Source organism: Emys orbicularis, chromosome 2, assembly GCF_028017835.1.
Source record: "Emys orbicularis isolate rEmyOrb1 chromosome 2, rEmyOrb1.hap1, whole genome shotgun sequence".
Lineage (NCBI taxonomy): Eukaryota > Metazoa > Chordata > Testudines > Emydidae > Emys > Emys orbicularis.
In genome coordinates, this window is record NC_088684.1 from 242,304,582 (window position 1) to 242,319,258 (window position 14,677).

Sequence of the window (14,677 nt, forward strand, 5' to 3'; positions counted from 1 at the left end):
TGTAATTTTAAATTGCAAAAATATTTGTTTGTTTTCTGGGAAATCCCTTCCTGATGTTTCTCCAATGTGTCTTGTTACACTGGAGTCTACCAGAAGACAAGCTTCTTATAATTTCAGCTAACTTTTTTAGAACGGATATCATCAACTAGAGTTGGAGCACAAAACCTATTGTCAATAGAAATGTTCCCATGCCATTCTTTTTTATTATTATTATTAACAATTCCAACAATACAGTTTGGGGAAAGGAAAACACAACCCAGAAGCATTGTCCTGCCATGTTTTCAACTCAATAATTATAAGATTAGACTAGTGTATAACAACTGGAATGTGAAATTGACTAGAAATAAAAGTGAAACTGATTAATTTTTCACTGTTCAAAACTATAGTAGTAACTCTATATTGTTCTCCGGGTATATTTCTGACAAATCTGCAGGATGCTTACATATCTAGTGTAGACCACCTGGACTCTGGACTCTTGTCATCAAGCAAGTCCACTGTTTCCAGAAACAAACAAAACAGTCCTTGTGGTGTAGCTTATTAGAATGCTATTAAAATCATCTTCCAGATGGCAACTTGTAATGAACCCACCCAACTAAAAAGGTTGCTTCGTTTTCCAGTTTCACGGCTGCATTGAAAGGGGATTTCTTAAAGAGATAATGATGCATTCAGCATTGGCTTTGTCACTCCTGCTAATCGCAGTATCTTCCAACCTCGCGATGGCAATCAAAAAGGAAAAAAGAGCTCCCCAGACGCTGTCGAGAGGTGCAGTATGTTCACTTTATTTAATTGTTTAGTTAATATAAAATGCAGCCACATGTTTAAATTCAATATACTCTTCTATTTTAAGACATTTGATAGCGTTTATTTTAAGAGTGCTTATTTTCTCTGAAAAGGGCTATATGAAAAGAGCACTTTTTGTTATTCAACAGATCTACCCCTTGTGTGCATTCACTCATAACTTTACATTCCCACCCCTCACGTTTATTGATTTTTTTTCCTTTTAGCTCTGCAAAACCAGCAGAGCCAACAGTGAGTAGGGCTCTGTTTCTTCTTGTGCAATGAAATAATTTACACAGTTCCAATAAGTTATGCCTGCGCAAACCCAATGAAGCACTGGAGTTGTACAGATAGCACTGAGGGCCTCTCTCACGGAGTCCACTCACCACTAGGTCGCCTCCTCCTGGCTGCTTTGGGAATTAGCTCCACTCTGGTCTGGCATACCTTTCCTCACCCCGTGGTCTCTCGCTGGAACTCAGGGTATTCCTTCTTCGTGACTTAGCCCTCCAGCCAGGTCACTGTACAGCCCTCCCATTCCAGGGTATCAGAGTCCCTTTGGGCATCTGTCCCAGGCAGTCTTTGGCTCCACTGCTCAGTTTATGCTACTATCCCAGTGGCTGGTAGGGGAACCTGGGCCCACCTACTACTCTCCAGGTGCCAGGTCAGGCACTCTATGTCCAGTACCTATGGTCTGCTTGCCAGGGCCGGCTCCAGGCACCAGCTCAGCAAGCAGGTGCTTGGGGCAGCCAAGGGGAAGAGGCGGCACATCGGGATCTTCGGCGGCAATTCAGCGGCGGGTCCCTCGGTCCCTCTCGGAGGGAAGGACCTGCCACCGAATTGCCGCCAAAGAAGAAAGCAGCGCAGTGGAGCTGCCGCCGATCGCGGCTTTTTTTTATTATTATTATTATTATTATTTTTCGCCGCTTGGGGCAGCAAAAACCCTGGAGCCGGCCCTGCTGCTTGCACCCAGACCCTGCTACTGTTTCCCTGGCCTCCTTCCTATTTCTTTGCTCTCACCCTCTAGCCTCCCCACTCTCTAGGTTTATCAGCCCAAATCCCCTTCTCCCAGGGAGTGACTGCAGAACACTTCCCCTGCAGCAGCTTTCTGCTGCTAACTTCCTGGCTTTATACCAGCCCTGCCTGTTCCTTCTCAGCTGGGTTCAACCTTCAATCAGCCTTTCAAGCTCTGTCTCTCCTTCAGTTGCAGCCTATCAGGTTAATTCACTCAACCTGCACTGCCTTGTGTGGCACATCACAGCCTCATTTGGCCTGCAGAACCTGTTACTAATAATGATGTACTAGAAACAAATAACCCAACTTGACACATTTAACATGGAAATCACAGACTTCCTCCCCCCCCCCACACACACACACACTATTTTTGCTTAATTGTTTTCCAGAACAGAAGCACATTTAGAGACTGACCAATGAGGATGCTCACATATCTATCTCCTGTCCTTTAGCTGTTCATTTTCACACTTAAAGAAGTTCCTTGTTATGCAAAATTTTCAACTTTAATGTTAACTAGTCTTTAACTTTAAATGTAATGATTTTCTCTCTGTTAATTCCCTTAAGAATATGGGTACAGGAATAGTTTAGGAGCTCTGCAAGGTCCTTGCCACTTCTCCATCTCCATTTGTGGAATTTGGATAAGATTACTTGCTTTGCATAATCTCCATCTACCTCCCCTGCCTCTCCCTATCATGTAATGTTTAAGAATTCTATAGTCCTCAACTACCCATAACTCACACTTGGCAAAATTCATCCCACACAAAGAGAATTAGCACAAGGCACGTGCACCATATAACTCCCATCTAATCCCAAGTACCCCTGAGGGCTCACACATCCTTCCATGCAAAGAGAGGGGAACTCTCTGTAGCTGAAGGTCTGATAACCTATTGCAATCATACTGAAGTCCTACAATCCTTGACCAGCAATGCTTTAAAAAAATGCCAGGACCAAGCCCTAATATGTCACTCCACATAGGACAGGATTGAAAATGGAAGCTAGAATCATTTGAATTTTGCAGCATAGGCCATCATTCCTTATTTTGGAAATGTGGAAGAAATAGTCACTGACAGCATGTGACCGCTTGCTTGCTCTGAATTCCAAGCTTCTGAGACACAGTATAAGTTTGAGTATGTAACTTGCAGCCCCCAGAACTTATAAGGGAGTATATTGCTCTTTCCAGCAGTCCAGATTGCTAAGAAATCTCTACTACAATAAAGAGACCTTATATTAGCTCTTCTGAGCTATAAAACAACCCCCTACCTCAGTCACTGAATCAAGCCAAGCTCAGCTGCTTATTGGTCAAACAGATCAGAATAATATTATCAACCTGAGAGATACATCGTTAACCTAAATGGTCCTCCTTAAACGATAGGAGGCCAAGAGATACCAGATTTAAAACATCTCAGGCTTTCCTCTTTAACCAATTAGAATGCAGCCCAAATCTTATCGAAGATCAAATACTGACAAGACTGGATAAGGAAAGAGATTGAACAATATTGGCTGTTGTCACTAGGTGGAGCTTTACTACAAGATCCTACATGGTTGAGATTGACCAAGATACTCAGCAGAGAAGAATCAGGCAGGATCTTCAGCTGGTTCCAAATCCAAATCAATTGGTGTTCAACTCTTGCAGCAATAGTACTCCCACCACAGCCTTAGTAGGGAAGTAACATTGCTGAGGAGTCTGAACCTATTAAACAAGAACCTGCACATTGAGGATCTGATAAGGCACATGAATCAATTGGACAATACCCTCCTCAAGACCAGAAAATGACTAGGTGGGGATGAGTGGAGAGGCTGGTAATTCATCTGGAAATATTTTTAATATTAATTCTTGATAAAGACTGCATGAACAGACTTAGTGTTGCCAACTCCTAATGTTAAAAAAAATCATGATTCAGGCCCAAAAATTATGAGATTAGATTAAAAATTATGAGGTTTTTTTAAAAATATTGATTTTTGAATCCTTTTGTCTGTTGGTATTTGAAATTTTAGGGGTCACGTTTTCAAACTTTTCTCCACAACTATGAGGGTTGGGAACTCTTTTTTCATCCTACTTTTGTCCCCTGACTTCAGGTTCTGCATCAAATGTAGATCAGCCAGACTCAGGGACTTGAGGACCGATGAAGATTGTAAATTCCACTAGGTGCTTGCCTAAGTGCTTAAGTTTGGCAAGTAACTTGCCTAGGTGTTTTTGAAATTCCAACTTGGTGCCTATCTGCCTCTTTAGAAATTTGAATACCTTTGTAAACCTGTTCCCTGGTCCTTTGTGCCTAAGTTTACTTATCTGTTAAATTAGTGTAATACTCAAAAGTTGAGACTTAATATCTACATGGAGTTTTGAAGGCACTGGATAAAAAAAATCCTATCTCTGTGCAAGATATTGATAAATGCCCAAAACAGAAGTTATTTTCAAGACTCTGTTGATTAATCCCTCCATTGTGATTACAGGCTGGGGAGATGATATTACTTGGGTGCAAACCTATGAAGAAGGGCTTTTTCAAGCAAGAAAAAGGTAAAGAACATTTAGAAAAGATAAAGTTGTCAAGTCAGCTGAACTATCTAGTCAAAGTACTGTAAAGAAACAAAGCAAAACAAAAAATCCCACTCTAGCTAATATAGAAAGCATCTTGTAACAAAACAAAAATGTAATTCTATAAATAAAAGCAACATCTTTTTGGTAATCGCACTGTGGCTTGCTGCATCAAGCACTGTTAGACAAGATGTTGGCGTTTATGTGTGTGCTATGGAATAGAAAATTGCCACAGGATAAATGTCTATTATCAGAAAGTAAACAGACTTGTTTTCATGATGGTATTTATCTTTGATTAATTACTCAGCTTTACCACAACAGCATGAGACAGTAATAGAACCTCAGGCAACATTCTGTTGTATTAACTATCATCTCAATGCTTTCCCCTTTGGCTTATAGTATTAAATACATGGGCAGTTCCTCACTGTTCACAACTCGTCCAGAATGAGTTCTTGAATAAGCATCACTATGGATTCAGTGGGAAGTACACTTGAGGATTCCTGTACACCTCATAACCTCACTCTCCTCCAGATCACTCCTCCAAACCCACTTCTTTCTACAGCAACAAAGCGCAGTCCCAGGCCAACCTACCAACTCAGGTTTAAAAGAAGGGCAACTAATCTGTTGCATACCTTGTGAAAGCAAGGAGGAAAATCCTACTGAGCACTATTGACTACAGTGGCAAAACACATAGTAATAAGCACTGTGCTGAGCACGAGAACTGGTCAAAAAAACAATAAAAATTTGTCTCACAAGATTTGGGTTTTTTAATTACCGTATACAGGGCCGGCTTTAGCAAGTGGGGCTTGTACTCACTGGGCGGCGCTCCGAATCTTCAGCGGCACTTCGGACTGCCGCGCTCTGGCCGGGGTTGCGGGGCCACGTGGTTGCTGGGCTCTGGCCGGCGCTCTGACCGGGGAGCGGCACCGCGGGGCTTGCCAGGCTCGGGCCGGCACTCCGGCCGGGGGAGCGGGGCCGCAGGGCTCCCGCCGGGGGAGTGGAGCCGCAGGGCTTGCCGCGCTCCGGCCAGGGGAGTGGGGCCCTCTTAGGCGCAGGGCCCGATTCCGGGGAATCGGCGGAATCGGCCTAAAGCCGGCTCTAACCATATATACTCGTTCATAAGCCGAATTTTTTTAGTAAAAAAGGGAAGCACCAGAGAAGGGGGTCAGCTTATGAACGGGTGTAGAGAGGGAAAGGTGGGACACAGCCTCTCCCCCCAACAGAGGGAGCAAGGAGAAGCAGCACAGCTAGAAGGGAAGAGGCAGGGCCAGAATCTCTCAGCTTCTGACCACACTGCTCTCCCCCCAGCCTCTGAAGCAGCTGCAGCTCCGGGGCTGGCAGGCTGCAGCCGTGCCGCTCAGCCCGCCCCCCAGAGCAGGCTGTGGCCACGCCGCTTGGGCGCCGGAGCACACTGCGGCCGCGCCGCCCGTCCCAGCCCAATGGAACATGCTGCGGCCGTGCCGCCCGGTCTGGCCCGCTGGAGCAGCTCCAGCCAGGCCAGAGACATCCTTCCCAGATAAGGTGGGAAGAGATGAGATGGGGAGAGTGTGGGGGTCCCGGGCTAGGGGGTGGGGTCATGTGGGGTGGGGTCAGAGGGGTTACTCCCCTCACCCCCAGCTTCTCCCCCCCCAAAAAAATTTCCCCACCAGTTGCTGTCCCAGCCGTCAGGGTAAGTAGCTGGCGCGCCAGGACACTTCGTTTACTAAGGTTTACCTCGAGGTAAACAAACCATCTTGGCCCACCAGCGGCTTATCCTCATGGCCTGGGAGCCGAAGTTTGCTGACCCCTGAATTATAGGGTTGGCTTATGAACGGGTCATAAAAATTTTCCATTTTTACTTATCCATCTTGGGGGGGGGGGGTCGGCTTATAAACGAACCGGCTTATGATCAAGTATATACATACTTTTTTCCCAAAAATGTTGAAAGATATCTAAATTTCATCAACATTTTCCATTTGGGGAAAAATTTAAGCCAATTCTGCAGCTGCTCAACACCCCCCTCCACCCCCCAATTTTTCAATGAAACTTTTCATAGCCAATTTTCAAGGGAGGGGCAGTTTAATCAAAAATAGATTTTTTAATGAAAAAAAACCTTGTAGAAAACCAGAGCAAGGAAATTTTGACTAGCTCTACTCAGTAGTAAGTGTCCACAAGACTGGGCTACTAGGTTGGAGAATGCTTCTCTTTGTAAGCCTTCCTGGAACTATATATTAAGCAATAATAAAAAGATGATCCTCTGCAGTCTCCAAGCTGAGAACTTCTCAGTTTAGAATATATCTTGCATCTCTATTTTGTTGCGTTCCTTTTTATGAACGAGTTACGTGACACTCAGAAATATGCTCCATTCTTCCCAATGCCTCAGTCTAGTTATTAGTTTGGTGTAACATAAGATACAACAGCAGTTGCATATCCAGGCCTGTTTATCCAAGTGACTCTAATTTTACACTCATCAGATGATCTAATTATGTATTTTTTGTTGTTATTAAAGTAACAAACCACTGATGGTCATTCATCATCTGGAGGACTGTCAATACTGCCAAGGTAATTTCAATTGTCTGATTGTTAAACTAATTTAAGGATTTTTAGAACATATATCCGCCAATATCTAGATTGTTATATGGCCCCTTTCTATAGTTATCTGTAACACTGAATCACTTTCTCAGATGTGCTGCATATTCAATAGAAAGTTTCTCCAAAAAGTAAATAATGAAAACAGGCTGCTTACAAACCTCACCACAAGCCTTTTACAACAGAGAACATGAAAAAATACCTTACAAACCTGTTCTGCAAAGCCTGATGCAGTATTAGACGGTTTAAATTAAGATGCATGAATTTACTCCTAACTCATTGAACAGATTTAATATTGTTCTTTCCTCCTGAACTGGTAACCAGAGAAGGAGACTGGGGCATGACTGCTGAAATTGACCTAAGAAGAATTTACGGAGAATAATACACTTTTGTCAAGCTGTTGCTTGACACCCATTGAAATGAAAGGCTTCAGAAATAACAGGAGAAAGCTTCCATTTGTATAGCTGAAGGTTGTCCCGACACAGGACAAAACCAAAATGTGGTGATAGATCTGTGACCTGTCTCATTAGAAATGTGGAGAAAGCAAAGTCTCATGCATATGTTGCCCCAGTGTAGAAGGAAAAATAGATTTTGGAAGCAGTGATTGAGAACAGCTTTTAAAACCATCACAACATCTTTTTCTAGCACTGAAGAAGGTTTTTGCAGAAAATGAGGAAATACAAGAAATGGCTCAAAATAACTTCATCATGCTAAATCTCATGGTAAGGAGATATATATTGCACGTTTTAAATTGATGCATTTCAGCATATGTTGTCACTTTAGTATTATCTACCATGGCTTCATATGCTCCTATTCGCTAGTTTCACAAAGTGCAAATGAATATTTAATAATTTGCTTTTAATTTCCTGCCAGCATGAAACCACAGATAAGAACTTGTCACCTGATGGACAATATGTACCTCGAATCATGTTTGTAGGTATGCACAATATATATCTTCTTAAAATGAAACCTCATTTCAATAGTATGTATGTGTTATAGGAATTTTCTCCCTCATGATATACAGGATATTTAACATTTTAATTTATTAATTTTTGAGTTAGCATGGTATATACCAAACCCTTGCCTCCTTCAAGGCATCAAACAAAACCATAGAAATGTAGGGCTGGAAGGGATCATGAGAAATCACCTAGTCCATCTGCCTGCACTGAGGCAGGGTTAAATATGCCTAGATCATCCCTGACAGGTGTTTGTCTTTAAAACCTCCAATGATGGGGACTCCACAACCTTCCTTGGAAGCGTATTCCAGAGCTTAACTGCCCTTATAGTTAGAACATTTCCCTTAATATCTAAATCTCCCTTGCTGCAGAATAAGACCATTACTTCTTGTCCTACCTTCAGTGGACATGGAGAAAAACTGATCCTCCTCCTCTTTATAACAGCCTTTTACCTATCTGAAGACTTATCAGTTTAGAGAAGGGAAGAATGAGGGAGTATTTAAATATCTCCTCTAGCAGCGGACAGCACGGACAGACAGATGTGCACACGCACACAGAAAAAGCAAGGCTCATCTCGTCCAGCACACTAGAGGAGTAAGGGATAGGTGAGAGTTGGGGGTGAAGTGTATGTGAAAGTAGCTTGGGTTTGAGTCCCCCCTTCAATCTTAGAATTCCATTACCATAGGCTCTTCCCACTCCTGGGTTGAGCTTGAACATGGTGTGACATTTTCAAAACATTGCCACTTAATGTAGAATACTTCGGCCCCTGGGGTGAGGGAGATGGCAGGAGCCAATGGTTCCACATCCTGGAAAGGGGATAATAAATGAAAGGTGCAGCACTGGCAGATGGTGCAGAAGGGGAAGGGATCCACAAGCTATGGGGAAAAAAAAAAAAGAGAGAGAGAGAGAGAGAGAGAGAGAGAGAGGTGATTTAAACAACTTGGATTTAAAATCAGTCCACCAGGCAGCTCGCCACAGATCTGTCCACAAAAGAAATCAATGCTATATACATATTTCCCTGACCCTCCAAAACCAAGCAGAGTCTCAGCTATTGGCAAGTTTGGCAAAAGGAGGAGTTTACTGAGTTGCTTAACTAGAAAGAAATCTCCATGAATGTCTAATAAATTGCTCATACAGCATTGCAATAGTATGTCCCTGCAAATAGTCTCACAGTGGGTGCAGTGTGTATTTGTAATGCACTCGTCACTACGCTGGTAAAAAAGGGATATGTCAGCCTGCAATATAACCCAGCTTTGCACGAGGCCAGCTGATCCCAAAAAGAATTGAATCCAATGCCACATAGGGGTAGGGGTGCTCTGAAGCTGCAATGCAATCCCAGGGCTGCTCAAGTGGAAGAGGTTGTAAATGGGGAAATTATGCGAATGAGTGTTTGACACCACCACCACTCCCGTCGATCCTGGTCCCTCTCTTTCTAAGTGCCAGCCCTTACAGCTGCCATAAGCCCCATGCGGGAGATGAGAGATGGGGGGATGAAGGTGTGATGGGTTGGATCACAGAAACCCCCTTGGGGCTGCCAACTGATGTGCCAAGACTACTTCTGCCCCTGCTTTCCCTGCCAGCTTGGGACTCCAGCACCCTGTCTTGTTGAGCCAGACATGCCAGTCTGCTCTAACACAGACCCAGGGTCTGAACCACGTGCCCCAAAGCTGCAGACTTAACTGAAAGCAACTTAAGAAGTGCTCCTGTCTCTAGCACCCAGATACCCAACTCCCAATGGGGTCCAAACCCCAAATAAATCCGTTTTACCCTGTATAAAGCTTATACAGTGTAAACTCAAATTGTTTGCCATCTAGAACACTGATAGAGAGATATGCACAGCTGTTTGCCCCTCCCAGGTATTAATACATACTCTGGGTTAATTAAGAAGTAAAAAGTGAAAGTAGGATTTAAGTGGTTCCAAGCAATAGAAGACAGAACAAAGTGACAAAAACAACAAGGAGTCCGGTGGCACCTTAAAGACTAACAGATTTATTTGGACATAAGCTTTCGTGGGTAAAAAACCTCACTTCTTCACATCTGAAGAAGTGAGTTTTTTTACCCACAAAACCTTATGCCCAAACAAATATGTTAGTCTTTAAGGTGCCACCGGACTCCTTGTTGTTTTTGTGGCTACAGACTAACACGGCTACCCCCGATACAGAACAAAGTGAATTACCAAGCAAAATAAAAATAAAAAACACGCAAGTCTAAGCCTAGTACAGTAATAACACTGAATACAGATAAAATCTCACCCTCAGAGATGTTTCAATAAGTTTCTTTCACAGACTGGACACCTTCCTAGTCTGGGCACAATCCTTTCCCCTGGTACAGCCCTGGTTCCAGCTCAGGTGGTAGCTAGTGGATTTCTCATGATGGCCGCCCCTTTTGTTCTGGTCAACCCACTTATATATCTTTTGCATAAGGCGGGAATCCTTTTTCCCCTCTCTGTGTTCCCACCCCTCCTTCTAAATGGAAAAGCACCAGGTTAAAGATGGATTCCAGTTCAGGAGACATGATCACATGTCACTGTAAGACTTCATTACCCACTTGCCAGCACACACATATACAGGAAGACTTACAAGTAAAACAGAGCCATTTACAGTCAATTGTCCTGGTTGATGGGAGCCATCAAGATTCCATACCACCATCAATGCCCCACATTTTGCATAATTACAATAGGCCCTCAGAGTTATATTTCATATTTCTAGTTTCAGATACAAGAATGATACATTCATACAAATAGGATGAACACATTCAGTAGATTATAAGTTTTGTAATGATATCTTACAAGAAACCTTTTGCATGAAGCATATTTTAGTTACATTATATTCGCACTCATCAGCATACTTTCATAAAATCATATAGAGTGCAACGTCACAGAAGGGTATTGTTGACAGGTCCCTATAGTCATTATTTTCAAACAAGTTGCCTCCTTTAGGAAAGGCCCAATGAGGGGGATATAAACCGACAGTTACAATTCTGTGTGTTTGTATCTTCATGGCAAAGGTGGAATTTTCATTTTTCTTTTGAACTGTCACAAAGAGAGAGAAATCATGTAGGATCAATGATGGACGAGCTCAGTGTGGCTCTTAAACCCCTGATCTGTAGATCACCAGGAATCCAAGGTGTTCTTCTTGGTGGTCTTCAGAATGAATCATTTTCAAATCTCAAAATGGTGCATGGGCTATAGCCCTAACTTTGCCTGTGGAGACCTGGGTTCAAATACCTCCACCATCATAGACTCCTTAAGTGACTTGGGCAAATCATTTAGTCTTTTTTTGGCTTAGTTCCCCTATTGTAAAATGAGGATAATAGTATTTTCCTACTTTTCTGTGAAGGATGAATGCATTAAAGATTGTGAGGCGCTCACATACTGTGGTGATCGGACCATATAATTCAAGTTATGAAAATTTTAGTCAGAAAACTTGAGAAGGGAAGTGAGCCACAGAGAGGATAATAAAAGTTGGCCCTCAGAAAGTAAAAGTCTAGAATCACAGTAATACATGATTCATATAATTTATGTGGAGCTTTCAGAGCCAGAATGCCTTACCCAATGTATGTGCATAGTTTTACATACTGAATATTAGGGCTGTTGATTAATCACAGTTAACTCACGCAATTAACTCAAAAAAAATTAATCGCTATTAATCACAGTTTTAATCAAACTGTTAAACAATAGAATACCAATTGAAATTTATTAAATATTTTGGATTTTCTTCCTACATTTCCAAATATACTGATTTCATTTACAACACATAATACAAAGTGTACAGCGCTCAGTTTATATTTATTTTTGATTATGAATATTGACTGTAAAAATTATAAGAAATAGTATTTTTCAATTCACCTCAAACAAGTACTATAGTGCAATCTCTTTATCATGAAAGTTGAACTTACAAATGTAGATTTTTTTGTTGCATAAGTGCACTCAAAAACAAAACAATGTAAAACTTTAGAGTCTACAAGTCCACTCAGTCCTACTTCTTGTTCAGCCAATCACTAAGATAAATGAGTTTGTTTACATTTATGGGACATAATGCTGCCCTCTTCTTATTTACAATGTTACCTGAAAGTGAGAACAGGCTTTTCCATGGCACTTTTGTAGCCAGCATTGCAAGGTATTTACGTGCCAGATTTGCTAAGCATTCATATGCCCCTTTATGCTTCGGCCACCTTTCCAGAGGATATGCTTCCATGAGGATGACGGTCATTACAAAAATAATGTGTTAATTAAATTTGTGACTGAACTCCTTGAGGGAGAATTGTATGTCTCCTGCTCTGTTTTACCACATTCTGCCATATATTTCATGTTATAGCAGTCTTGGATGATGACCCAGCATGTGGTGTTCATTTTAAGAACACTTTCACTGCAGCTTTGACAAAACGCAAGGAAGGTATCAATGTGTGATTTCTAAGGATAGCTACAGCACTCGACCCAAGGTTTAAGAATCTGAAGTGCCTTCCAAAATCTGAGAGGGATGAGGTGTGGAGCATGCTTTCAGAAGTTTTAAAAGAGCAACACTCCAATGTGGAAACTACAGAATGCAAACCACCAAAAAAGAAAATCAACCTTTGCTAATGGCATCTGACTCAGATGATGAAAATGAACATGTGTCGGTCTGCGCTGCTTTGGATCATTATTGAGCAGAACCCACAGTCAGCATGGACACGTGTCCTCTGGAATGGTGATTGAAGCATGAAGGGACATATGAATCTTTAGCACATCTGGCATGTAAATATCTTACAACGCCGGCTACAATAGTGCCAAGCAAATACCTGTTCTCACTTTCAGGTGACATTATAAACAAGAAGCTGGCAGCATTATCTCCTGCAAATGTAAACAAACTTGTTTGTATTCTATGTTGTAATTGAAATCAATATATTTAAAAATGTAAAAAACATCCAAAATTATTTAAATAAATGGTATTCCATTAGTAACACGCGATTAATTGTGCGATTAATGACAATTTTTTTAATCACACGATTAATCGCAATTACTTTTTTAATTCCTTGACAGCCCTACTGAATATATATTCAATCGGACTGGCCTCTTTTTGTGATATTTTCCCTTAAACATGCAATAGAATATACATACTGGTGAATATAACATATATCCGTATTTAACAATTAATACATAATATTTAAAATAAATCTGTCACTCGTTCAGTACATCATAGTGTAATAAGAACTCTGGGTGGAAAAGAATGTAATTATTCCATTTGTTCTAAATTAGTATCTTCCAAAACTATATTTAAGTTGACTCTGCCTCATATTCACAACCAGTAGACATTGAAGATGCTGTTACTGAGAATGCAATGGGATAATTGTATAATATGTCTACTTTTTCAGACCCCTCTCTCACAGTAAGAGCTGATATCACTGGAAGATATTCTAATCGACTCTATACTTACGAACCACAAGACATACCATTCTGTAAGTATCCACATTGTGAATGCTTTGCATTTCACACTGTGACCAGTGAGACATACCCTACCCATTGACCTGTGCTTGAGGATCAGACAGCATTTCATTGTCCTTCCTGCTCCGCACCCCAAAAATACCTAGGGAAATTCTTGCAAGGGGTCGAACACTCTGGTCCTGATCCAGCAAAGCATTTAAGTACACAAATACTCCCACTGAAATTAGTAGGACTACTCAATTGAGTCAATTTACGCATGCGTTCATAAGTTTACAGGACAAGGGTTTAACTGGAACAGTGAAAATTACAATCCACAAAAGGGCTGTCAAATGCACAAAGTAAACAGCCTAGGGAAAAAATTGAGAAAATATTTTTCTACCAACTTTTTAAATTTAGAGTTACTTAGGTACAACCTAAGATTACTCATTGTCAGACAGAAAAGTAATTTTTCAAGTTGACCTTGTCCCTTTCATGTCACAGCATCTATCAGAATGCATAGCATTTTTCTTACCCCAAATAGAATATTAGATGTACTGAAGACTATTGATTTGTATGTTAGCTCTTCAAGCATGATTATAAGATTTACTGTTGAGGATCAATTTTAAAATATGAAAAATGAAGGGAAGTGAAAAGTGATGAAATGGAGCTTGTCAAGTTCTTAGTAGTGATAATCATGAAACGCTACACCCTCGGTTTCAGTAAACGGTGCCAAAAATCCCACAATAAAAGATCTACAATATATTTTGTGCCCCAATATACATCAATTAATTCACAAGCGAAACATTTTGATAAATTGAGATTTTATTTTCAAATAGAAATGTACTTCAAATATTTTTTTAATTTGCGGTTTATTCTTCTTCCAGTGATAGAGAACATGAAGAAAGCATTACGCCTTATTCAGACTGAACTGTAACTTGTGGCAGTGAAATCACCATAACCTCTATGAGATGAAATGGTACAAGGAACCCCTCCACGTTTGAAATATACTCATTAGCTGATTTGTCTGTATTAGCATTTAAACCTTATAGCAATCAATTGTGGTACACAGAATTTCATATGAAAAAAATATATTCCCAGGTATATATAACACTTCTGAAAGTGAACTGAATGTTTAGAATGGATGAACGGAAATATTTAAAACATGTAAAACCTTAGCTGCACAGATAAATTCAGGGGGAATGGTAAAACGATGCAAAAAAAAAAAAAATTCTTTGAATTCTAGGTCACTGATTCAAATCTGGTCCAGTAAAGCTTGACCAGAAGTTGTAACCCATCCCATCTGATGACTGCTTGGTAGCCTGCGCCAGTTAATAACCTTTGCTGAGAGGATCAGATCAGAAGACATTTCCTAGAGAGGCTGGAGCAGAAAAGGATAATATGTTCATTGTAACTTTTCAAGAGAAGCTCAGTTGG

General features: G+C 41.1%; 1 protein-coding gene across 1 annotated transcript; it reads left to right on the forward strand.

The window, feature by feature from the left end:
• The first annotated feature begins 656 nt into the window (after positions 1–656).
• On the forward strand, positions 657–14,177 carry AGR3 (anterior gradient 3, protein disulphide isomerase family member). The gene is made up of 7 exons (XM_065399979.1): positions 657–762; positions 4,240–4,303; positions 6,810–6,862; positions 7,535–7,611; positions 7,763–7,826; positions 13,195–13,278; positions 14,128–14,177. The coding sequence occupies exons 1-7, from the start codon at positions 657–659 to the stop codon at positions 14,175–14,177; spliced, it is 498 nt and encodes a 165-aa protein (XP_065256051.1).
• The last annotated feature ends 500 nt before the right edge of the window (positions 14,178–14,677 follow it).